General features: G+C 54.7%; 1 protein-coding gene across 1 annotated transcript; it reads left to right on the top strand.

Moving 5' to 3' along the window:
- The first annotated feature begins 1 nt into the window (after position 1).
- Positions 2-17,554, top strand: PRR35 (proline rich 35). Its single transcript, XM_057408005.1, has 3 exons — positions 2-563; positions 12,074-13,779; positions 14,781-17,554. The coding sequence occupies exons 2-3, from the start codon at positions 12,164-12,166 to the stop codon at positions 15,709-15,711; spliced, it is 2,547 nt and encodes an 848-aa protein (XP_057263988.1). The 5' UTR covers positions 2-563; positions 12,074-12,163; the 3' UTR covers positions 15,712-17,554.
- Positions 17,555-26,536: the final 8,982 nt, after the last annotated feature.

The following is a 26,536-nucleotide window of genomic DNA, read 5'->3' on the forward strand; positions in this document are numbered from 1 at the left end:
GGGGCTGAGGGCTGGAGCAAGGAGCCAGCCCTGAGCCACACACGCACCCAGCCCCAAACCAGCCTCTTGCCGAGCACGTTCTCCTCCAGCCCAGCTGGTTTCGCTCCCAGCCTGCTCCGTCTGTGCACATTAAAGCGTTTTCTAGGTCTGAACTGCTTTTGGCAAGCCGGGCTTCTCTTGGCCTGTCCCTCTCCCCACCACCCTCCCCATGGTTGGCTCCCCCCATCCGCTCCCGTCTGGCTCCCGCTCCCCCTCCCCGGTCGAAGCCCTGCCAGGGCCATGGCAAATCAGCGAGAAGCCTGCGGGGCAAATCGGTACAAATGAGACCAAGCAAGAGGGTGGGGAAGGACGGTGAGGGAGGGGGGATGGCTCCTGGGCTGGCTCTTCTGTTCCCGAGTTTGATGTTTCCTGCAAACAACCCTGTAAATGCTGAGGAGCGGCTTCAGACGTGACCGGCCCCCAGCCTCGGTGGGGCTTGGGTTCCAGCCCGGGGGAAACCCCTCACCCCGCAGCCTCCTGGCCCCAAGCAGGGATCCAGCCGGGACGGGAAAGGGGGACAAGCTGTAAGTCCTGACATTTCAATCTAGTTTGGTGCTGGAATGGGGCGGGCAGCGGGTGGAAGCTGCTGACGGCAGCTGGGGTCTCACCGCAGGTCTGGGCTGGGGAATAGAAACCCACTAAGGACCTGGAGGTGGGGATATTCCACCTGCTCAAAACTGCCTTCTCCCATTGATTTTGCACTCTCACCATTCATCCCATGGTGCTTGGGTATGCCGTGCTGCAGCCAGGGGGGCAGGAGCTGATGCCAGGACATGGGATGTGCAGACTGTGGGAATGGGCTGAGACATCACCGTGTGCAGGGACACGATCATTTGCAAGGGATGCTCCTTGCTCCAACTCAGCAGGCTCTTTGCAAAGCTTATTAAAGGCGCTCAGCACCAGGGAGGTCATATGGGGCCTTTCTGCTTGGGTTGCTCTCCTAATGACATGTCCCATTGCCTGCACTGTGAATTTGCTCACGTGAGTCTCTGACAATAGGAAGTTTGGGGCAGATTTTGGATGCTTTTCCCACAACCGTGTGGTGGGTTAGAGAGGTCTGACTTTTCTTCCTGCTGGAAAATGAAGTGATGTGTCAGGAGCCTGGGCAGGTGCAGAGCATGGGTTAGTTTTAATGTATCATCTCTGTGTTGGTACAGGAATCACAGAATGATTAGTGTCGGAAAGAATCTTAAGATCATAGTCAAGAAAAGCAACGGAGACATGATAAGTATTTGCCATTGTGAAAAAGAAATAAATGGAGGGGAAGGGGGAAATTTAGCAGTAAGACAATATTATCCACAATTTTTTTCCCCTCTAAACCCCTCTTAGTGGAAGTGAAAAATAAACTGAGTGGCTGAATTAATTGTTGCAGATTAGTTATTGAAACGCTTAACGGTGCCAACCAGGAATAAAACTCCTCACACCAGAGAATGCGTGTTTACAGATATTTGGGTAATTAAAGCAAGAGGTCATGTAACGAGGAGCAGCTCACAGCAGTCAGGGCCTTCTTAAAAACAAAAAGGCAAGGAAATGGGGTCAGAAAGTCACAGATATGCAACGTGGTGTTAGCAAATCCTGGGACAGACATGGGGAGAGGTTTGCAGTGTCTGTTTGTGTGCTGCCTGCATCCAGCTCTCATCCTGTCCTGCTTTTCCACCTCCACCGGGAGGATTTGCTTCCCCTCTGTCAAATCTGGGATGGGAGGTGGTGGGTGCGTCAACCCCCATCCCCTTGGGTCTTCTCACCCTTTCCTGGAGCCCCCCTGGTGTTCCAGAGCCTTGCTGGACCTGCAGGCAGTGGGGGAACCCCAGCTTGAAAGGGGAGCAGACAGAAAGTCACAGCCTTCCTGCACATGCATCCCGGGCACTTCCACAGTGGCTGCTCCCGATATCCCTGGCCTGGCACATTCCAGTGCTGCCAACTGCAGTGCCATGCAGCCCGGGACTCGCAGGACCTGTGGCACAGCACAGGTTAATGAGCTGCATTCCCACTTTATCCACCAGCTAACAGCATCCCTGTCTGAAGTCCCAGTGGCTTTGCCTCAGGTGATTCTTACTCCTGCTGGTCATTCCTTGGCTAGTACAGACCTCACTGGGTGATTTTGTGTCCAAGTGCTCCCTGCTCTGCTCAGCCTCTGTGGCATCCCTTGGCTCCCATCACCATCCTGCAGAACAAATGGTGCCCACGGTGAGGGACCAGGGGCTGAGATGCTCTCCCATTTTTGGGGCAGTGAAGGAGCTGGCAAGACAGGGATCAAGAGCAGTGGGCAGCATCACTCTGGGAGCCACCTTGATCTGCATTAAGAAAAAACAACCAAACACCCTCATCAAGCACCAGGCAGAAGGCAGAGAAGTCTCTGCTGCCTGCAGGGGAGCCTGCAGCATCACAAATGTTCCTGCCTGAGACTAAATACATCTTCTGGGGAGAAATCTGCCTGCAAAGGGGATGCAAAGAGAAGCACTGGTCCCTGTGGGCCAGACTCCTCCCAGGGCTATGTGTCTCCTGCTTCCCTCCTCTGCTGGGAGCATGTTATCGTAGAATCCCAGACTGGTTTGGGTTGAAAAGGACCTTAATGCCCATCCAGTTCCAGCCCACTGCCACGGGCAGGGACACCTTCCACTAGACCAGGTTGCTCCAAGCCCCGTCCAACCTGGCCTTAAACACTGACAAGGATGGGGCATCCCTTATCCTCCAGGAATAATCAGAGTCTCTCTCCCTGACTGCTGGCCCAGAGCCAGGGTGGTCCCATTCCTGTGAGAGGGGTTCTGGCTGGTTCAGCTCCTGCACCTTCACTGGAGTCAATACCAACCACCTCTTCTGCTCTGCAATTCCCCTGTTGTTTCCTAGCTCTCCCAATCAGCAGCAAACCACCTCCCCTTGAAGATTTTATTTAGCAAGTGGAGTTGCTTGTGCTCACGTAAGGATGGAAAGGAAGAGGTTCCTAATTGGGGTTATTTTGGAATGCATTTTACAATGGGCTGGATTTCCTGGATGTGGTCACCAAACGGCACCAGTGCTGGATTACTGCATCGAACTCACCCGCAGTTTATTGTCTTGCACCTTAAATATACCCCATCCTTTGCAGTTCCTTGGTGGCCGGTGTTTGTGATGATTTAAACATCTCCCTCACTGCTGCATCCTAAAATCTCTGGCTGCAGCCAGTGCCTGGAGCTGGCAGGCGGGAGCAGGGATGAGCCTGCATCCCCCCGGGTGTGGCCACAGCACTGCAACAGCCTCCTTTTGCAGGGGTGGTTAAAATCCTGCCCTATCTCAGCCATGTTTTGGCTAAAGAGAGACTTGTTCTTTAACAGGGGAGGGGGAACTTTTGGTGATTGCCCTGGGAGAGCCAGGATCCCAGCCAAGAAGAAGGAGGGGTGTGCTCTGTGTGTCTCCTACAACCTGCAGTCCCCTTCTCTGCCCACCCCTGCCCACCCCTGTCCTCCTGGGCGGGCAGGAGGGAGGAAGTGGTGATGAGTGCAACTGCTTGTGGGTCTGTGTCCTGAGGATGCACTAAGGCTCTTGGGCTGCAAGGAGTGATCCCAAGGGAGGGCTGGGTGGCTGCCACTCTGCTTGGGAAGCCCCCGGGGACACTGATCCATCTCAGAAAGTCCCAGTGCAGCCAAGCCATACCCCGGGCACTGCTTGCTTCACCCCACGCTCTACTGGGATGCACAGAGGTCCCTGCAGGAATGGGACGGCCCCTGTCTTGAGGTGTCCTGTGGCACAAGCAGCTCAGACTCATCAGGGAGCATGCAGGGTGGGCCAGGCTCATTGCAGTCTCTGGAAGGCTGTGAAGCAAGTCCTTGCAATCCTTTCCAGCCTTGTGGATGATGAGAAGGTGCCAGGGTGAATTTACCAGGGGCAAATCGTGCCAGAGCAGCGTGACTGCCTTCTGTGAGGAGATGGCTGACTTTCTGCCTGGATAAGGGAGGAGGAAAGGGATGTTGTTTACATGACCTTAGCAGGGCTCTTGAGAAGATTTTCTGCAGTATCCTCATGGCCAAATGGGGTAAATAAGGACAAGGTGGGTCAAAAAGTGGCTGGACTTCCAGGCTTGGTGGGTTGTGCAACACCTGGTGGGAGAAATGGGCTGATGGTGACCTGCAGGAGCTCAGCAATGGGAAGTGCAAAGTCCTGCATCTGGGATGGAGTCACCCCATGCAGCAGGACATGTCTGGGGCTGACAGGATAAAAATCAGCCTTGCAGGAAAGGAGCCACATACATCACATGAGCAGAGCCAGAATGTTGTCAGCCAGGAGCTGGAGCAAGAGGGGAGAGGATGGGAAAGACCCTGAAGAAACCAGGAAGGGTTGAATGGGGACATGAAGACATGGACAGGGAGGGCATTTAAGGAGTGTGAAGTGTCCAAGGATAAATGGAAAGTGAAAAGGAGAATGCTTTTATGTATTGGTACTGAGGAACTTGACTGCAGTGGTTTGGGAAGGTCTTGGAGCCTTCTGGTGGGATGAGAGGTCACTAAATGTGTGGGAGGTGACAGGGCTGGGTGACCAGGAGGAAAGGAGATGTGCCACCATCCCCAGAGGTCTGCCAGATGGAAGGCTGAGAGGGGGTCATAGAATCCCAGACTGGTTTGGGTTGAAAGGGACCTTAAAGCTCATCCAGTTCCAACCCCCTGCCACCGGCAGGGACACCTTCCACCAGACCAGGTTGCTCCAAGCCCTGTCCAACCTGGCCTTGAACACTGCCAGGGATGGGGCAGCCACAGCTTCTCTGGGATCCCAAAGTCCCAAGATCTCCCATCCCTGGATCTCCCAGGGCAAGCTGGCCACAAACAGTGGGATGCCAACCTGGGCTGTCAGATCAGCAAGAGAAGGAGAAACCTCTGAAGGGAAGAAACTTCAGAGGTCAAGGAAATTGGAAGAGGTTATGGAAATTTTTCATGTGCAGCGTATCATGTCCAGCATGAAGATGACTACACCAAGCACCTTCCAGCCCCTGGAACAGGAAAGACGACAGTTTGGACCTCCAGGAACCCTGCACATCACAGGCATGACACAGACTTTATCATGTAGGAGAGCTGGGCCATGCCTTCCCATTCCACCTGCATGCACTTCTTAAGCCCCACCCCCAGCTGTGTCCAGAAGTTCCTTTGTTCCTCCTGCTCCCCATGCCAGCCTTGGACACCATCTTCTCTGTGTCCCTTTGGGTGCCATGCAGCCATGCTGCTGACCCTCCCGGCTTGCACACAGCCACTTTCCCCTCTATCCAGAAGAACATTTCATTTGGAGACTGATGTTGTCCTCATAGATTTAGAGGTCTGATTGCCTTTGAGCCACTGACTCTAAGGCTGCGAGCCTCTGGTCTCCTGGGGCTCCATTAGCAGGTAGAAAAGGAGGTGGAAGAAGACATAGGAAACTCCTGTAGTGGAGCCTAGGCACAAGCTTGTGTGGGTGGTTGATATAATGTGGAGAGACAGTCTTACATCTCACCAGGACCTGCCTCTGCCCTGAAGGGCTTGCAGCAGGAAAGGCTGTGGGAGGAAAGTCTTCTGCAGTGGAAGACCCTGGTGTCTCTGGAGAGTAGCCTGGAGGCTGTGACGGCCCGATCTCATCTCTCAAGGAGCCTGTGAGTTGTGCTGTGTGTGTCACAGGCAGAAGACAATGACTCCAACCCATTGTCACTTGGTTGAACGCTTGCTTCCATGCGTGCTTCTCATAGGGTTGCCCCAGGGAGTCTTCAGGCTAACTGCGATTCAGGGATAGAGAGCTGCTTTCCGGGGGTGGAGGCTGGAGGCAGAGGAACTCAGGAGAGGCCAGAGACATAGAAACAACTCTTGAACAAGTGTACAAAAGGAAGGTTTTGACCCAAAATTAGGGAAGACTTGTATGTGTGAACTGGGTCCGGCACACAGCAGGAGTGAGTTCAGCTGGTCTGAAGGGCACTCCAAAGCTGGGCAGGGATCCCAGGAAGCCTGCACCTCAAAAGGCAGCAGTATTCATGAAGGTGGAGCCACCTCACATCTGGGCTGGTGTTTAGAAAGAGCTACAGAGTGGCTTTGGGTCTGCAGGTGGCCCTCAACCAAAAGCTCTCCATGAAGGAAATGTAAACTTTCCCAACCTGAAACTCCAGATCATTCCAAATGCTGAAAAACTTAAGGATGGGAATCCAAATGCTGTCAGATTTGTAGACATGACTCTAACTTTGCCTTGGGCAGGGATGTGAAGCACGTGGTTTGGTGACCCCACACACGGAGACATTCAACTGGTGATGAAGAACCTGCCAAGCAGCTGAGCCATTCTGAGCTATGAGTGCTGGGTGGGCAGAGGTGGAAGGATTGGCAGTATGGGGTAGATGGGAAGCCCCAGGCCTTTCTGGAGACATTATGTGGCTCCGAAGAGAAGAGGTTTTGGTGCAACTGTTGACTAAACCAGAGGAAGGCATATCTCGAGGTGGAAACAGCTTCAAAGCCACTGAGGCAGAGGGATCTGGGTGGCCTCACACAGTCCCTTTACAAGAGCAGTTCAGTACAGAGCTGTTGTGTGGGGTGAGGCTCAGGATAGCTCCCACACCTGGGAGCCAGGCCTCCCTCCCCTTGTTCAGTGCCTGCTGCTTTGCTGTGGCCAATTGCCCTCATCCCAGATGCCAATAAAACGCTTAAAAGCTCAAATCACAGCACCCCAGGCTAAGAAATCAAAAAGGGACCCGATAGCTGCTAATAGCCAAGCGGCCCCTGCGGCAAAGCATGTAAAGTGGAAAAGTGGTTTGCATTGATCAGCAACTCCCTGCAATGCCTCTCTGACTATTCCAGGAGGGATAAATACCAGGGGAAGCACCAGAATGGAAAAGTCCGGGTAATGGCAGGAAAGGGATGACTTTGTGTGAGATCCCATGGAAAAGGTATCCTCCTCCTGCTCCCCACTGGACCATCCTGGCTAGTTGGGTGATGGGGGCAGCATGCTCCCTGCCATGGCAATGCCAGGACCACGTTGCCTGGTGTGATACTGAGCTCCAAAGCAACCTTGACAGCTCAGAAGGAAGTAGCTGGATGGACATAGGTACAGAAGAGTTGCCCCTGCAGTTGGTTCTGGGTGTGCTGGGGACTGCAAATGAATTCCCACCCACGTGGGGTAGGACCAGCTCACAGGAGCCCTCTGTGGCAAGACAAGGTATGAGGCAGGAGGTTCATCCCAGCATCACTGAGTGAAGAACTTCAGCGCCTTTCTTGAGCCCCTTCCTCCATGCCATGTCCTACAGCCATCTGGGAAAGGTTGAGGGCAGCCAATTTCCATGGGAGTGTTGCAGCTTCCTGGCAGCCTAAAGGCAGTACTGGAGGACTCAGAGGACAGCAGCAAAGGAAAGAAATTGGTTTGAGAGATGAGGTCTTTGCTGCAGCCAGAAAAGCTCTTGGGGGTCTGCAAAAGCAGACCAGGGCAAGTTCACAGTAGCAGAGCTGCTCTGATGGACACACATGCTGCAGGAGACCTGTCTTTGAACCAGACTGCTGCACTTCAAGAGTGGTTTTGTCTCCTCCCCTGAAAGGTGGGCACTGGCATGCCTATCTATGGGGGCAGAGGGCTGCAGGGTGGGTTGGGTGTTGACAAAGGAACCCACCAGACCAAGCCCCTTCCTCCAAATGGCTGCTGCAGACCAGGAAGAGACTCAGGGAAGGGGAAGAGGTCTGGAAGGGTTTGGCCCTATGTCCAGCTCCAGCCTGGAAAGGAGAGGGTGAAGCAGGGGTGTGATGGTGAACTGTGTGCCTGAAGGGTGGACATGGACTGTGGCTGCTGCTTCCTCCAGCCAAAGACTGGGGACCAACAAGCCCAGGAAGCTGGAGGATGAAGCTCTGTGGTATGCTGAGAGGATGCTTTGGGGGCTGAACATCTCCACAGCTTCAACTGAAACATGCTGCATATAGCAACACCCATCCTGCTGTAGGGATGTGCTGTGATGGATATGAGGTTAGGAAAACTGGAGCAGCACCATAGATGCTTGCTGTGCATCGTGGGGATCTGCTTTTGACTATTAGAGACATGAGCTAGATTTTTCAGCCTGGAGAAGGCTCTGAGAACACCTTAGAGCAGTTGCCAGTGCCTAAAGGGGCTACAAGAAAGCTGGAGAGGGGCTTTGAGCAAGGGCCTACAGGGACAGGACAAGAGGGAATGGCTTTAACCTGACGGAGGGGAGACTGAGATGCGCTCTTAGGCAGAAGTTCTTCCCTGTGAGGGTGCTGAGGCGCTGGCACAGGGTGCCCAGAGAAGCTGTGGCTGCCCCATCCCTGGCAGTGTTCAAGGCCAGGTTGGATGGGGCTTGGCACAACCTGCTCTAGTGGAAGGTCTCCCTGCCCGTGGCAGGGGCTGGAACTGGGTGAGCTTTAAGGTCCCTTCCAGCCCAAACCAGTCTGGGATTTTATGATTCTAAAACTGAAGCAGCACCATAGATGCTTGCTGCACATCCTGGGAATCTGTTTTTGACTGTTATTAGAGACATGAATGGACATTTGATGCATTGAAGCTCAGTTGCCTCAATGGTTGTGTGCATTTCCCTACATCCCTGTAACTGCAGCTCAGGCTGGGGCTGGGATTTAAGTAGTGGAGCACTGGGGAGTAAGTTCTCTTTCCTGGGCACCTCTCCCTTCTTCCTTCCCTTTGTCTCTCCCTCTCTTTCTTCTCCCCTTGTCTGCTCCCTCCATATGACCATGCCTGCTCCCCGCGGCATTCCCGGGTTGGAGAGCAGGGATGCTGCAATTCCCAGGCACAGGTGCTGTGTCCCCAGTGTACACTGCCCGCAGGCACGGCCCCGCCGCCGCGGCTGACAGCCCACTGGAAATAATGTGTTATGGCAGAGAGAGACTCAGCAGACCACAAAGATCTGCTGGTGCGGGAACTGCTCAGCAACCAGGAGCTGCTGCGCCTGGCTCCCAGCTCCGGGGATGCCTCCGCTCCGGCACATCTTGCCTGGCTCACGCTTCCCACTTGTTCCCTTTCCTTTTCTTTGCTTTTTCCTATTCTCTTCCCTTTCTGTTCCTTTCCACAGAGTTAGGGAGGTGGGGTCACTCTCTTCTCCCAAAGAACAAGTGACGGGACAAGAGGAAACAGCCTCAAGCTGCGCCACGGGAGGTTTTCACTGGATATTAGGAACAGTGTCTTCCCCAAAGGGTGCTCAGGCATTGGAACAGGCTGTCCAGGGCAGTGGTGGAGTCTCTGTCCCTGGAAGCATTCACAAACCCTGTAGATGAGGCCCTCAGTGATACGGTTTAGTGGTGGCCTTGGCAGCTCTGGGGAACTGTTGGACATGATGATCTTAAAGGTCTTTTCCACCCTGGTTGATTCTATGATTCCATGAAGCAAACTGCCTGTCCCCATGTCGGACGTCTCAATGGCACCACCGGGCACAGGAGGGGAACAAACACCTTTCACAGAAGCACTGGAGGAGGAGGATCAGGTGTGCAGGAATGGAACAACCAGTTCCAGTCTCCCAGCAAAGATTTAATCTGCCTCTGGCGTATAAACAGCAAATGATGTTTGTTCAACTGACCTGCAAACAGGCGCCATGCATCACAGCAGAGCCGAGGCACCCAACTCCTGGCTCAGCCCTTGTTTCTTGTCCTTTAGGGTGGGGGGGGGGGGGAAGGGGCAAGGGATGAGGGTACGGGGCAGCATGCTCGGGGCACCACAGGCTCGGTGGCTGGAGCCAGGGAATGATGCTTGCTTCCACCCCACTGCATCCTTTCTGCTGTCCTGAGAGCCGCAGAGTGTGTGCAGAGCACTCCCAGCTCAGAGGCCTGACGCACACAGAAGTCAAGGACAAGCGTGTCCCTCCAGGCAGGCTGTCACTCACTGGGAGAACCTGCAGGCAGGAGGCCCTGAGCCAAGGGAGAGATTAGCCCTGGCTGGTGCAGGTCAGATCTGCACCCCTGGAGCTCCTGCAGCATCCCGGGGGACACGGGTTCATTACAAGGGGACATTTTTGCCTATTTTCTGCAAGAGCAGATCTTAGCAGCAGGGTCAGATTCCAGTTCAAGTGACATGTGGGCACGCAGTGGGCTGTCTCCAAACACTGCCTGCAGCTCAGCCTCCCCTGCAGCCTCCTGCACTGCACCGGGGAAGCCACAGCACAGCTTGTTCCTTTTCCCTGTCACAGGCAGGAGAAAGTCTCTGCTGTTTGATGACAAACAAGACCTCAGAAAGAAAGTGGAAAAGGTCCTATGTAGGTAATTCCCTCACCACCCTCCCAGAGGAAGGTGATGCTCTTGGTGCTGGTGGTGAGGAGGGTGGGTAGCAGAACATGGACCATCCTTCAGCCCAGCACAGCCATCTCCTGGGCATGGGGCTGGTGGGACTGTCTCCAGGGCTACTGCTCCTTTGGGGTACATGGCATTCCAGGCTGTGGCCAGAGCAAACATGTGTACCGAGAGTGGGATACTCAGGGGAGGAAATCTGGGGCTCTGGGGTGATCAGCCAGCCCCAAGGACATGGGATCATGGCAAGCAGCTGCCTGCAGCAGGTGTGCACCCAGCCTTGGGAGGTGGAGAGCATCACGGGGCTGCATGGCAATAGTCCCTTCCCTGCCCATCCCTCTCTGATCCCAGCTTTTCAGCCCTGCTGTGCCTGTCCCTGCTGGGAGCTGCATGTGCCTCCCAGATTACATGCAGCAGGATGCAGGCTATGGCTGGGCTGAGCACACTCCATTCTGGGGGGGAGCAATGACCATTGTCAGGTCCTTGAGCCACTGCCTGGACTGATCTCTGGGCAGCTCCTGGTCCTGGTGCCCAAAGCTGCAGCATGCCCCATTGTGTGCCTTTCCCACCCCTCACAGTGTGTCTCCTCCCCAGAAGCTGGGAAGCTGAATGGCTCCAGCTGGAGATGGAGATGCTGCTACTCCTTCCCCTTTCCTGGGCTGTGCGTCCCCGCACCAGCCTGGCTATCTGGTCTCCTGTGGCAGAGCTCTGCCCTGGGAACTGCCACATGGGGGAATTATTTTGTCTGTGAGAAATGAGCCCCACCACACAGAATGAGCCCTCAAATCCACTGCCTTCCCCAGGAGGAATGCAGGTTTTGTTCTAATAGGGAAGAAGCTGGCACGTTCCTCCAGGGCAGAGCAGTGTCTGGAGGGGTGACGCAGGCATATGCATCCATGTTGGTGCTCTGTGACTCCAGGAGATGCTGCTTGGCCATCTGTGAAGAAGCCCAGTTCCATAAGTGTGGATCCTATGGAGATCTGGGTCCTCTGGGAAGCAAGGAGCAGGGGTGCTGTGTTTCCCTGCCTGCTCCAGCAGGGACAGGCTGCAAGACCAGCACAACCCACAAGGACCAACATTGTCAGATGTCTGGATGTGCTCCAGACATTTCATCCCTGGGGAAGACTGAAATTGGAATTGGGAACCCGGAACTGGGAGGGGTGTTTTATCCCAGGATGTATTCCCAGGCTGGATTATGCCTGTCCTGCCACAGGACAGGGCCAGCCCTGTGCTGCCAGGGAGGCAGGACTGCCCTTCTAGCATCAATGCCAGGTTAAAGTCAGTCAGTCAGTTAGCAGCTTCTCCCCATCCAGTGTGTCCATCTGACTGTCCTTTTTGCACTATGACTGCACATTGAGGGTTTCAGGTATCCTCACTGAGCCCAGCTCTGTGCTACTTTTGGAACATTCTGAGCTTTGGAACATCTCTGTTGGCTCCGGCACTAAGGCACCCCAGGGGATGCCAAAGCTGCATAGGTCAGTGTCCAGCTCAGTGTCCAGGGCTGCTGATGGGTTTCTTCTGTTGTTCCCTGTCCTCAGCAGGGAAATGGTCTCTGGGCTGGAGCAAGTCCCTGAGTGCTTCTGTGTCACCTCGAGGAGGTTTAGCTCCAATGACTTTAATAGTGTTTGTTTTCCTTTCCCTTGGGGTGATTTGACAGAAGAGGGTTAATAATGGGCCCAGCAATGGGGTTTGGGCAAAAGTTCCACCACTAGCCTGGGTTTAAATCCCAACCACAGGAGCTCCAGAATGAGGTGCCAGCAGCTCCACTTCTGGGGCCAGGAGGTGCCCATGGAGCTCCAGGCGCAGCTCACAGCTCCATGCTGTCCTTCTTCCAGAGTACACAGTGGTTCCCAGAGAGGTGTGGGAAGATCAACGCACTGTGCCCCTCTGTTCCCACCAGGAGCCATCTCCAGGCACCCACCGCCATGTCTAAGGACGATGTGGGCTGCAAGTTGACCTCGGTCTACAAGCACAAGGAGAGGAAGCCGAAAAAGCCTCACTATATCCCGAGGCCATGGGGCAAGCCATACAACTACAAATGTTTCCAGTGCCCCTTCACCTGCATGGAGAAGTCCCACCTCTACAACCACATGAAGTACAGCCTGTGCAAGAACTCCCTCTCCCTCCTCATCGAGTCCGACTGGCCCTACAAGAAGGGCAACCTGCTGCACCCGGAGCTGCGGTTGCTGCACGCAGCGGAGACCTCCCGCCTGCGTGGGGACGAGCAGGAGACCTGCGACTCCTCGGCCACGTCGGGAGGGCCAGTGAGGACCAAGCAGAACATCAGGGACAGCCACGAGGACCAGCCAATTTCAGGGGTGGACATCCTGCCTGCTGGTGAGGGGGCTGGTGAAGAAGGTGGCCAGTTCCAGGAGGAGGAGGATGATGTTGCTGGCCTCTTGAGGGAGATGGATGCAGGGGAGAAGAAGGAGAAAACGGTGGAGTCAGGTTGCCAAGGTGACCCAACTGAACCAGAAGTGAGTACTTTGGTCTTGGGTTTCAAGAACAAGAGGGACAAGCCTTGCAAGGAGGTGGAGCCCGACTTCATCATCACAGATGTCTTCTCCCTCAAGAACCACGTCATGAAAAGCAGGGAAATGGCCTCCCCAGACCTAGATACAAAGCCAAAGCATTGCAAAGTGCCAAAGAAATGCCTGACCAGCAGTGGCATCCTCATGGAGCAATGGAAACTGGTGGCAAATGGGCAAAGGAGGAACACACCTGAGGTCTCCTCACCTTGTACTGACAGCAACATCATCCCATGCTACCCCCCTCCGGCCTACAGCGACTATCACGAACCTCAGGGCCTCAACCTCTCACTGCTGGGTATTAACTACCCATTAAACCCCAGCCTCTTCTCCTACCTGAGCCCCACCATGGCCAACAGTACTACAACACACCAACACTTGGCTCAGCTGCCCTTTCTGGCCTCCACAGCCCAGCTGATGCACCCACATGCTTCCCAGTTCCAGCCTCTGCAGAGCCCTGAGCGCTCAGCCTTCCTGCCCCGCTTCTACTACCCCTTGCTCTTCGAGCACACCTTTGGCTCCACTGAAAGTAAGATGCCCTCCAGCAAGCCAGAAGCCCAGCAGCTGATGGGCTCTGTCATGCCCACACCAACCCAAGCCAAACCTCCCAGTGAGCCAACCAAACCAGGGCTGCTGAAGGTCCCAGTTCTGAAGACGGGTTTTCCTTGGTCCAAAGGTGTCAGAGATGAGCCAGCCTCCGAGCTCAGCCACCCTGCCATGCTGGGGCAGGAGGAAGAGGAGAAATGGTTGTGCCAGGAGAAGGAGAGCAACCCTGCACTGGGCCTCAGCAGCCTACGCAAAAAGCCATCTGCTGACATCTACCAAAACATGGTGGGAATAAAGGATGGTCCTTTTGCCCCCAGCAGCGTCCGGAAGACAGAGCTACCAGTGGTGACCTGTCTGGAGAACACCAGCCCTCCGGGCAACTCCCTGAAGAGGAAGTTCTCTGCCAGTGGGCTGGATTTGATAGGACCTGAAAGGCTGATGCCTGGAAAACTCAGCTACCAGAGCAGGTAAATTGCCTGTGATCTCTCTGACTCCTCCTCACATCTTCATACCCTATCATATTACTGATTCCCCCACTTGGCTCCATGAGAGGAGTCTCCAAGGGCAGGGCACACTCCAAGCTCGTGGGTCCATACCACACCTGAGCAGGGCTTTCTGCCCTTCTGGATCAAAGGATCTGGGTGATGCCACCACTTGCTGTCCTTCACTGTCCCCTGTTTCATATGGAGCCAGCAATGGTGTGGTGTCAGTGTGGTGTGGACCTGTGCTCTCCAGGCACCAGGGAACCTCCTCTTGGGTTTCCAGCTATCCCAGGGTTGCTGGAACAGTCATTGCCTATTTTTAAACACAGGCTTTTGCATTCCTTTGATTTGCCCTCTGGTTCCAAAGCCCAGAGGGAGGGTCACGTTTCCAAACATCTTCTTTTACCTGGGGCTAGAAATGTGCACTGCTCTTTTGAACAGTTTCAGTTCCTCTCTTGGCTGTGCACGTCCAGCTGTGCTCCAAGAAGATGTCACTGTAAAACCTTTTGGGTTGGCCCCTGGCACCTGGAAGAGCTTTCTTAGGAGAAGCTCTCAATGTTTTTTTATCTCCACCTGCCTCTTCCCTGATCTCAGGCTGGCTGGAGACATTCTCTCCAACTGGGCTTTCAGGATTCTAGGGTGGTCATTTCCATCACTGTTCTCCAGTGGCCCAAGAAGATGGGAGAACCCAGGACTGGCCAGCTGAGCTGGGGTCACATCAACACCATCTCCCCAGGCTGGCCTCTCCCTTTGTTGGTGGGTGTCATGAAATAGCCTGTGTCAGGGTCTATGGGAAGTTCCTGGGAGAACAATGCCAGGAGCAGGTCCAGTCAGGGCTCTGCATGTTCAGACCAAAGCCCTTCCTGGAAGGGCCTCAGCAGGTAGTGTTGCAGCCCTGGCTGAACCCGGTGATGCTGGCCCTGCACATAGGCCCAAGGATTTTCCTATCTCTTTCCCTACTGACTGTATCCATTTCCTCTCTGCAGTGTTTCAAGGGACAACCCTGGCCACATCCCCAAAGCCCTGAGCCACTGGCACATGGAGGTCTTTGCAGGACAACCTGAGGAACTAGAGAGGGCCAACAACACTGAAGTTCTTCCCCCTGTGAGTGATGGCCTGGACCATGGCTCCTGCAAGCAGAGCAGACCACAAGAGACTTCTGCCACCATGACAGACTCTGAGGCCACAAATGTGCTTATAGGGGAGCTGTCCAAAACCTTAGAGGAGTATCAAGAGGTGGAGAAGAAACTCTCTGATCTGGCGAAAGAGGACACCCCTGGGCAAAAGGAGCTGAGGGACCAGCTGGTCAAAATCCGAAGGGAGCTCTACCACATCCACCAGGCAATGGAGAAAGCCACCAAACCCCATGAGGGACCTCTGGACCTCTCGGTGAAGAGATCTTCAGAAGGCCTGGAGAAGGTCCAGCAGGCCAAGAAGGAGCCCTGCAACATGAGCTTGGGAAGTGAGAAGCTCCACATTAAAGACCAAGGGGCCCTCAAATGTACAGCCCCCGGGGAGGCTGAAGACGGGGGAGAGCTGCCAAAGTGCCTCCTCGAGGCTGAGAACAAAACCATCGACCTGCTGATAAAGATGAGCCGCTCCGAGAGCCTGCGGGCATCCTCCTCGGAAGCACACCTGGGTGCTGTCATCAAAGCTGAGGTCCTGCCCCTCACCATGCCCCTCGAGCTCCGGAGCGTGATGGAGCCCTACTACAGCCGTACCACCAAGTGCGAGGCTGACTCCAGCGTCCTGCTGTGCTCCGATGGCAGGTCCAGCACCAGCCAGGGCCCTCAGCTCCCGGTCCCCACTGAGGACATGCCGCTGGGCTGCCGGGCCATGCAGCGCTCCCTGTCCTGCAGCCTTCCCAGTGAGACAGACACAGGCTGTGTTCACAGCCCTCTGCATGCTGACCCCTAAGTCCACCTCGCTCGAAAGCCCCTGGATCTCACTGACCACCTCATGCTTCACCTTCCCAGTCTCCCACCTCTCCACTCTCCCTCTCCCCCATGGATAAAAGCTTAACCACTACCTGGCTGGGGACACATTGCTTGGGGTCCCAGCCAGCTCCCCGAGATGACCCCACAAAGTGTAAAAAGCCAGTCCCTGTCCTACCCCACTGTCAAAGACGGTGCTGCTGGCTCTGCATGCTCCACAGCCTCAGCTCCCTGGTCCTGGAGCTCCCTTGGAAAGGGAAGTCACTGGCAGGCAAAATAAGAAAGGCTCTGAAAGCACCGAGCTTCCAGAAGAAGGGTCATCCAGCCCTCTCATCAGAGACACTCAGGGAGTTCTGCAGCCCACCTGCCATGGGTAGATACCAGACAGGGTATATGGAAGGCCAAGCCTCAATCCAGCCATGGTTGCGCTGAAGCAGACTGTCCCTGTCACCTTGTACAGAGCAAAGACACAATGGCTTCAACCCATGGTGGCTTGAGGGTCACAGCAGGGAATCGGATGTGCAGCTGGACTGACCCAGAGTCCACGTACTTCTCACACTGTGAAGACAAGAACATCCTCCCAGCCACAATGACAAGATATCACAGAAACCACTTTGCCACAGCTCCACACCTGGGTCTGAGCTCTCCTGTCACGTGTCGGGGGCCACTGGGTTGTAGGAACTTTTCCTTTCCATCAGTCCCCCGGTGTCTGGCTTCTTCTTTTGCCTTTCCACAGAAGGGACCTTCCCTGCCTCTGCACCAATGGCCTTTCCCATGCAGACGTAATGCATGTTCCTTACAAAGGCCCCAGTCCTGCAGAGCTCCCATGAGCTCTTGCCCACTAGTCCTAATCTCCAAATGATGACACATGGGACAGCAAAATGGGTGAGATGATGCTGCCATGAACCTCACAGCTCAAGGGACAAAAACCCTAAAGTCAGCTGTGAAGGGACAAAGCTAGACCAATGCTGAGTGGCCACCCCTCAGCCAGAGCACTGGAGAGCAACCACCCGGGGCAGATGCCTGCTCCTTGTAGGACCCATTGCTGTCCCAAAAGGCCACCTTCTCCCTATGCTCACTGCGGGCTCTTGCCTCCGATAGGCAAACTGGTACCCACCGCAGGGCAGTGACACCTCCTGTCCCCTGCCACCCTGCTGAGCAGCATCTGCTCTGACTCAGGATGTCCCCATGCTTGGGCCAGCATATCTTGGGCTCCCTCCCACTGTGTCAGGTATAATCGGCTTGCCTCAGCTTGGAAAAGCTGGGCATCCTCTCTTCTCCCATCCACTCTCCTGTTCAGGAGGTGGTGGGGTCTCCTGTTAGCACCAAAGGCCTTCACTGACTTGACCTGGTGGCAATGAGAAGAGCCAGGATGGAGACAGGAGGGCAGGACAAAGAGGACAGCAAGCAAAGGCACAAATAAGGGACCTACACAGTACAGCAAGGGAGCTTTAGACATTGGCTTTTCTCTGGATATAAAGTGGAGAATCCTACTTTGGATGCCTAAGAAGGCAAACCCACATGTCAGACCTAGGATCCACAAGTACTTTGATGGACCCAGGCACAGAAGAGCCGGCTCTTCTCATGTGATTGCTCTCTGGACAAAGCTTCCACCTCATCGGAAGGGTTTATTTCTCACTCAAGGACTTTGCTTAGGGCACACAGGGAGATGGTGCTGGGCCTTTCTTTCTGGGTATGAACAGTGCTGTCATCTTTGGATGGTGTAAGACCATCAGCAGAGCAGTCCTCTCCACATCAAGCACCTTGCTCACATCACCCACTCCCAACAGCCTGCCAGTCTTTGGAACCTCTTCTGCCACTCTCTGCCCCCCGCGTCACCCTGTGCCCCCCTGTCACCTTGTGGCCCCCTGTCACCCACCCCTCTGCAGCTCACTTGCTCACACAGCTGCTGTCCCCCATGCCAGCACATCCCTGTTCCTGCATCTCAGGGCTCCCTACTGTCCCCACACCACCTTCTTTGTGCATCTTTCATGCCAGGACCATCATCCAGTACACAGAAAAGCACCCACAGGCACAGCAAAGAAGCTGGATCCCCATTTTCCCATGAAATCCTTCCTTGCCCACCCAGCCTTTACCTCCTCTGAGGAACAACCAGATGTGTAGGTCCCTCACACACCCAGGAACCCCATCTTATCCCAGCCCCAAGCATCACACATTTTTCTTGGCAGATCCCCATCTGAACGTGGGAACCTCAAAGGTCTAAGGCACCAGAGGGGTAGCTGAAATCTGACCAGCAGCCCTGGGCTTCAGCAGTGCCCAAACCACTAGGCAGTGCTGCCTTTCACCCCTCTTAAGCTGAGATGTTGTCTGCACATGAGCCACCTCTCCCTCCCCAGCCCTTGACTCCATCCTGCCACCCTGAGCTGGGATGTTTGGAAGCTGCCCTGCTCCATGGTGCCCATGGCTGAGAGCTCGGCACCTCTCCCATGAATGGAGCCAGCACCAGCATCCCACATCACTCTCCACGTCACTCCTGGAAGCCGGGGGGTGAGTTGAAGGTGGGGGCTGATCACACAGTATTTATTGTTCACAGTTTTACGAATGTACAAAACAAAAACCAAACCATTAAAGAGAAAAACCTCCGAGTGGGAGTTGCTGCTGTCTGCTCTTTTCTGCTATTCAGGGAGCTCTGCCTGCTCTGGTGGGTACTGCAGCAGTCCCATAAAGCCAAGAGTGTCCTAATTCCTCCTGCAGAATCCCTGCATACACACACAGCCTTTTCCTTTGGCAAGAAGCATCCAACTCCATGGGGCTGCAGCACCTGCGTCCTGGTGGAGGGAAGAGCAGAAAAGGGGGTGTGAGGCCAAGTTCCACATTCCCCGTGCCACCCTGCCACCTGCCTGTGCATCCTGTCCCTGGGGTGCTGGTGGCACCTCCTCTCTGCCCTGCCATGGACTGCCAAGGGCAGTCCCCAGCCCAGGTGACTCCTGCCTGTGGGCCACCAGGGTGGAACCTTCAGGAGGTGGCTGAGCTGGTGGCACAATTGCAGTTGAAAAGATGGAAGCATTTACCTTTGCATTTAAATAATGGATGGGAGTTGAACTACCGGGGTGGCTTATCCAGCCTGCAATCTGCACCCCCAGGGCCCTCAGGCCACTCCAGTGCAGGGCCCATTACACGGCTATTTGGTCACCCTAGGGCATCTGATAGCGAGCCATTACCTGCCCTTTATGGCAGACCCACCTGATAGACATCTTTCTTGGCCATGGTTGACCAAAGTCACCCTATTTGCATGTCCCCTCGACTTCCCTGCCAAGCCAAGCCCCTTCCCATTGGCAGCTGGAGGATCCAGCCAAGTCCCTGCCCTGATGGAGCCAGCAGCCCCCCTTCTCCCAGGCTTGGAGGACGTGGGGTCACAGCAGGTCCCCAGCACAGCTCCTGGTCAATGGAGCTGCAAAACTTTTATGGGTTTCTAACCCCAGGTGGGTACAGCTGCTCCTGCTCAAGTATTCCTTGTCCTCCGGGTTCAGGAGCAAAGGAACGCTCAGGGATTGGGAGGAGGGCAAGTTTCCTACTAAACAAACCCTCAGGGAAGGCTTATCTTGGGTAAGGCAGTGGAAGGAACAATTTCAAGGTTCCTTGTTGCTCTCCCTGTCCCCTTGGCACAAGGACGTGGCCCCAGGGAAGCTGACAGCAGAGGACACTGAGGGTGGGTTTGTTGTTTTCCAGCCACACTGGTGTGGCTGTGAGCTTAGCTCCCTGTGCTGCTGGGGTCAACATCAAGGGGAGACAGCACAGGGACAGCCCAGGCACCTGGGGACACAGGGATGGGGCCACAGGTTGTGGTGAAGGATGTCACGTCAGGCTGCTTCTCATGAGCAGGGCAGCCCCAAGCATGAAGTAAGAGCATCCCAGAAACCCCATAAAAATGCTGTGTCCCCCAGAATCCCTGGCTTGGTGGCTAAAGGCCAGCAGCAAGTTTCAGGGATGGATCCGGTGCTGGAACAGGACAGTTGCTGCAGAGCCACAGCCCCTGTGCTGCAGAGAGATGTTGCCTCCTCCGCTGCACCCCAGCCAGGCAGGGGAAACCATGGTCCCAAGGGATGGAACTGCAAACACTCTTGATTTGCCCACAAGTAATAGACGGGGTAGACCCAATCCCATGTTCAGGGGAAGAGGGTGCTGCCATACACTGGCAGGGTGCTCACTATGGCACCAAGAAACGGGGACACATTTGATGCCAGGGTGAGTTAACCCCTTGCACACAGCAGTTTGGCTGAGGACTTGGGACCACACAAATTTGGAGACCATAGCTGACATCATAGAATCTACCAGGTTGGAAAATACCTATAAACTCATCAAGTCCAACTGTTCCCCAGGACTTCCAAGGCCACCACTAAACCATGTCACTGAGGGCCTCATCTACACGGTTTGTGAACACTTACAGGGTTGGTGACTCCACCACTGCCCTCGGCAGCCTGTCCAAAACCTGACAAGCCTTTTGATGAAGGAATTGTCCCTGATATCCACTGTAAACCTCCCCGGTACAGCCTGAAGCAGTTTCCTCTTGTCCTAAATGACATGGGGAATGCAAGTGCTGATGTGCCCTGACTGTGTGTCTTGCCTATCCATGTGTTGGTGCATCCTCAAGCCACCTGCGGCAGGGCCAGGGAGCCAGGCAGTCACTCGTAACAAGGAGCTACCATGAGGAACCAGCTGGGGACCAGAAGTGGTTCCTGCCCAGCACAACCAGTTTTCTCTTACCCCAGCATGGGTAGGCCAGAGCTGGCAGCAGTGGAAACTTACCAAAGTTGGACTAAAGAAGGGCCAAGGTCGGCCAGGAGATTCCTGAGCAGACGTGTGAAGCTGCAAAGAGAACCTGGAGCAGAGTTGCCTTGTCTCAGGCAGGAGGGAGGAAATGAACTGGCTTTGCAGCACGCTCTTTAACTGCAAGCCAAGGGTAGGCGGAGGTACCAGGCTGGAGCTGGGAAGACAAACTGGGAATTGCCCCCAGAGGGTCCCCATCATCCCAGGGAGTGCACAGGATGGCAGCTCCAGAGCTACTCAGGCAGCGTTGTGTCCTCCATGTATTCTTCATCCCCTCATGGTGTGCAGCCAGAGTGAGCGAGCATGGAGGAGCAGCAATCCCATCTTCTCAGCTTTGAGTGAGGAAAACAAGAGTACAAAAACCCTACACAATTTCCCTGCTGCGTTTTCCTCCTCTCTATCTGTTATTGCAATGGGAGGTTTCCTTTCCCTGCTCTTGGATGAACCAAATGGATTGTTTCCCTGAGTATTTGCCCTGGGCAGAACCATTCTGGCTTTGGAATTGGATCAAAAACCCACAGAGGGAAGCACTGAGGGTTTAAGTACTTAAAAGAGCTGGGGCTGGTGAGAACAGAGCTCTGGCTCTCATGCAGGTTGATGCTCCCCGAAGGCAGACAAGCAGAGCAGGGAGGAGGTTTCCCTCAGGCACCACAGGCTGAGGATGCTGTTTGCTGAGTCCTGCCTGGAGGGTGGGTGCAAGTGGGCTGCACTTGCTGGTGCCAGGGCAATGTGGGAGGCATCAGGGCTGGGAGCTCCCCACTGCTGCACCCTTCGGTGCAGGGGTAAAGGGTTGGGAGGGAAGGAGGAGATGTTCCTGCAAGGCAGAAGCTGCCTGAAGAGCCAGGAACACTGCACACCCAGGCATGGTGGCTGGGCAGCCCTGGCTCCCCCATCCTGGGCAGCGGCCGCTGCAAAGCCAAAACACCCTCATCATTGTCCCAGATCTAGAGCTGCAGAGGCTTAAACCCCCCGAGCCACTGTTATTTCCTCCCTTATTTCAGGTGAGGAGTAACCAAGGATGTCAACAGTTTGTGGTTTGGGTGGGAAGGGGGAGCAGAAAAGGCAGCTGCTTCCTTAATAGTGCCCACCAGCACAGCAGCCTGCAAAATTCCTCACCAAGAGCTGAAGCAACCCTTCCTGGAGGATCAAATGGCCCAGTACAGTTTATAAGAGAATGTTTACACACAAATATCTGCTCCAGTAATACCCATTACTGGTTAATACCCCCCTGCTGGGGTTCAGCCGTGCCCTTGGACCTCCAGAGCCTTCCCCACCACCATGAGGCTTCTGTTCATCTCCCATGTGCTATATGGCCTCGTGATGTTCTCCTGTGCCAGTACATGTGGACACTTCACTTTCCTCCCTGGAACCAGTGTGGAGAGGCTGCAGGAGCCAGGCCAGGGTGGGATGGAGGGAGCCAGCTGGTGGGATGACTGCCATGGGCCTGGGGACAGGCTGGTGCCTGGGGCGGGTGGGGAGAGGGGTGGCAATGGGGACACTGCCACCAGGGCTGGCTGAGGCTCACCCATGGGAATGCTCCAAGCAGGAAAGTGGCTCCATGCCAGTGCCCTGCTGTGCTTCACAGCTTTTAGACCTTCCAGTCCTGCTCAACAGGGAGCTTGATGTCTCAAAGAGGATTAACTTCCCAATCCTCTTGTGAGCCTTGTGGGAGTGGGAAGCTGTGGAGGAAGAACCAAGCAAGGAAGAAGTCGAGGTGTCAGCTCAGCCCTTATCAAACCCTAGAAAACCTCTATAGAATCATAAAATCTCAGGCTGGTTTTGGTTGGAAGGAACCTTACAGCTCATCCAGCTCCAACTCCCTGACACAGGCAGGGACACCTTCCACTCCAAGTTGCTCCAAGCCTTGCCCAGCCTGGCCTTGGGGTTAGCTCCATGGGCTAGCTAACTGGCAGCAGGGGTTCTGGGGTGCCCATGACCCCCTAACAGACAGTGCCAGGGCAGTTCTGGGGACAAGAGTATTTAAAACTTTCCTTCCTGAGGGGATTTCTGTGATGGCTGAAAAAGAGCTGAATTCCTGCTCTCACTGTCATGTAACTGGGCTTAGGAAGCCCCAGTCCCAGCCTGCACGTGGGGAGCAGGCTCCAAAAGCACTGTTACCCAGTGTGCCCCCAAGCCCCTGTGTGTCCCCAGGGGGGCAGTGCTGGCACTCTGGGGACAGTGGGGGAGTGCAGCAGGGATGAGGGATCAGCTTGGGCTGGAAACCATGTTTCTGTGGATGGCTGAGCAGTGGATCCTCTGGCTTCCCACCAACAGCTCGCACAGTCCTGGGACACTGCTTCCTGTTCCACAGACGCACAGACATACACATACATACACAGATACACACACACAGACACACACAAACACAGAGTTCGTTCGTTGCAATTTGGGAATTAGTGACAATCATCCCCCCGTTGTTCGGACAGACGGAGCCACCTGGTGTCTGCTCAAAGACATGACAAGCCCGTGGCCAGCCAGACGGACACGCGACAGTCGGACACCAGACAGACAGACACCCCGCAGCTGGACACCCAACAGTAGGACACCCAGTGGTTGGACACCCACCTGCCACCCTGCTTCATCCCCATGGCCACCCACCTCTGCTCCCAGCAAACAATCGGAGCCCTCAGAAAAATCTCCCCATGCTGACAGCATCCCAGAGCGCTGGAGTACCCCAGAGTCCAGCCTGGATCTGAGCTGCAGGAGGGTTTCACACTATGACCGCTAACACTCCACTGACCACTGTGGCCATCTGTGTCCCCCTGACCCTCTCTACAGCCATGGAGGTGTGCTCTAGATGGGGAAATATTCCCCATGAATGGGTCTGGGTTGTTTCCCACAAGTCTGTGACTTGGTAGCAATGGCATCACCTTGTCCCATGGGATGTCCCACGGGATGTCCCACTGGCTGCCTGCACACATGCACAGTGCCAGGCAGGTGCTGTGTCTGTCTCAGTAGAGACACAGGGCCTTGTAGACCCTTAAGCAAGAGCTGCTGTCCCTGGGCCAGGGGAGAAAAAGCCATGAGGGGAGAAGTTCACCACTACTGCCTACAAGTGAAATGCTCCAGGAAAGCCTGAACTGGACCCAAACGCTTTTCCCCTTACTTCACCTCCATTCCCTGATCCTTTAACCCTGCAGCACCAGGCGCTGGCGTGGGCATGGGCTGTGCCTGGGCCATGCCATGACACAGGCATTTCCTGAGGACTGGGGATGGCTTTCAAACAGGTTGTGACAGAGCCACGGTCCTGGAAAGGTGAACGGGAGCCCCAGGGCCAGGCTGTGTTTATTTATCCTGGTGATGGAGCACACAACAGCGAAACAAAAGGTCAGAGCCTGTTGCCCTGGGAGATGGTTTTTGAAGCTGCCTCCGTCCTGCTGGGGCTGGGGTGGAGCGGCCCCGTGCTTGTCACGTCAAGGTAATTTTGTCAGTTTGGCTGGTAATGGGTCTGGAGCAGCCTCCCAGACACTATGAGCTTTGGGGATACACTGATCTGGGACCAGGAGCACCCTAAACACACCGAGAGAGAAGCACCCAGCCCTGGGGCTTCCGAGGCAGATCCCACCCCTGCAGACAGCCGGACCCCAACTCGCTTCCTTCATCCAAAGGGCCAAGCACACACAGCCCCTCCAAGCACCCCAATAGGTGGGCAGTGTCTGATCCAAACTTCATTTACCTTTGGCCCATCTGAGTAATGAACAGACACAAACTTCTTCATGCCTTGGCCAGGTTTAAGGTGTTGCTTTGTGCTTGCTGTGAGCAAGGATGGATTGAGCACTGTCAGCAGGCACTGCCAGGAAGGGAGGGCAGGATCCAACCAGCCCCAGGCAGGCTGGTCCTGGATGACTTTGCTTTTACTCCTCACCCTCTTCCTTTGAGCTGAACTGATAAACACCACCATCAACTCCAAACATGGCCTTTCCCAGCTTGGGAGCCAGGGTTTAGCAGTGTGGAGATGAAGAGAAGGCTGTGCCCAGGAGCCCCAGCTGATCTGTCTCTTCTAGAGCTTCTCCATTGCTGGCCCTCAAAGCTTCACATGGCAAAATGCACCAGTCTCCTTTTTGCAAGTGGGGAGACTGAGGCATGCAACCAGGCTGGCAGCACACAGGGAGGCAGCCAAGAAGTAGTGAGACAAGGCAGGAGCCCTGAATCGAGGTATGAGTATCCCTGTCCCACACCAGGAGTGTTTCACACTAAGGGTGAGGTGCAGCAAATCAGCCCCTTTGCCTCTACGTAAAACCCCCAACTTTCCCTGCAGATGGGCACCTGGGGGCTTCTCCTCCCTCTGGCAGGAGCAGGAAGGTGGGAGACAGACTGATACTGGGGGAAAGGCACTTTCTTTCTAGGCATGAGATCAGCAGGGAATAAAAGCGGCACAGATCAGCCCTTGTCTCGCTGCATCTGGTTGTCAGCACAAGGAGCTTTTGTGTTTACCCAGACTCAAGGGCAATCGTCCGTCACTAACAACACAATATCCCTCAGCCCTGAGCCCAGTGGGGAGCAGGACGGAGCTGGTGGGAGGACGGACAGCACCCAGGACATCAGGACAGAGAGGTACAGACCTATTGAGCTGGGCTCATGGTCACGCATGTGGTCATTGGCCTGAGCTGTGCTGGGGAGAGCATCAAGGCCCTCTTTCTGGGCTTAGACCCATGAATTTGGGGTCAGGTTTAGCTCAGGACACACCATCACAGGGCTGAGGGCAGTTTTGTGTGCCCTGCACCCAGGAAGCAGGAGGTGGACACTCTTTCTGGCTGGCATGTTAGCTCCCTTGTGGTGACTCAGTTTCCTCATCTGTAAAATCCAGTGTATTGCATTTTGAACTCTGTCCAGCTGTCATGGAGGTGGTGGAGGGCTCCACTGCTGGTGACACAGAGCACAACCACTTTGGGGAAGAAGGGGGAACAGCTGTTCCCTGGCCCTGAATGCAGCAGAAATTGGATTTCCTCTTCAGTCACTCTCATCCCCATCATCACATATTTGTGTTTGATAGCTCTGCAAGTATTCAGAGGATTGTTTTTAGCAATGGTGACAATTTGCACCCAGTATGCCTCAGCCTAGCTTCCTTCGGCTGAGGCTTGGGAACCATTACTTTTGCAGGCAGTGCAGAGCACATGATACTAGGCAATCGTGGGACACAGGATGATAAAGGTGGAACAGTGGCAAACTAAGAACAGCCAAGTGTGTCCATTGTGATATTAATTATAATCACATTTAAAGCAAAGGTAATTTCTGCCTCTCCAGGAACTTTAAAGAGGCCACATTTCTGTTAACATTTCTCTTACCACCTCCAGCCAGCCCTGGAAAGCACACAGCAGAGCCAGGCTATCATCTCTGTATTCTGAAGGACATTCCTTATGGCTTTAAAACAGAGGGAGAGTGGGCAAAAGAGAAACTGTGATTCTCATGGTGGCTCTCGCGTCTGAAAACACTGCGTAGGTTGACTGTGTCCTTCAGAGCAGCACCTCCCTTCTTCTTCCTGACAGGTTGTTGGCTTTCTCAGGAATAAGCTTATTTGGATGGGGAGGGACTGCCCTTACAAAGGCACGTGCTGGGCAAGTGGCGTGGTTTAAAACCACTCAGGCAGCTCGTTCACTCACTCCCCCCCTTCTTTCCCTTCCCCTACTCCTGGAGGGACAGAGAGGAGAATCGAAAAGAATGCAACTCCCACGGGTTGAGATAAGAACAGTCCAGTAACTAAGGTATAACACAGATCACTACTGCTACCACCAATAATAACAATGATAAAGGAAATAACAAGGGAAGAGAACACAACACCTCACACCAGCCGACTGATAACTCATGCCCCCAGCCCGATCAAGCTCCGACCGATACCTCCTCCAACCCTGCAGTCCCAGCCCTTCCAGCTAACTCTCCGTTACATCCTGGGCCTGATGTGCTGTGGTATGGAATACCTCTTTGGTCAGTTTGGGTCAGGTGTCCTGTCTGCTTCTTCCCAGCTTCCCCTCCTCCCTGGCAGAGCATGAGGCTCAGAAAGTCCTTGGTCAGACTAAAACACC

Source organism: Pezoporus wallicus, unplaced genomic scaffold (assembly GCF_028554395.1).
Source record: "Pezoporus wallicus isolate ANWC-B61680 ecotype Strahan unplaced genomic scaffold, APGP_CSIRO_Pwel_v1 contig_4012, whole genome shotgun sequence".
NCBI classification, from domain to species: domain Eukaryota; kingdom Metazoa; phylum Chordata; class Aves; order Psittaciformes; family Psittacidae; genus Pezoporus; species Pezoporus wallicus.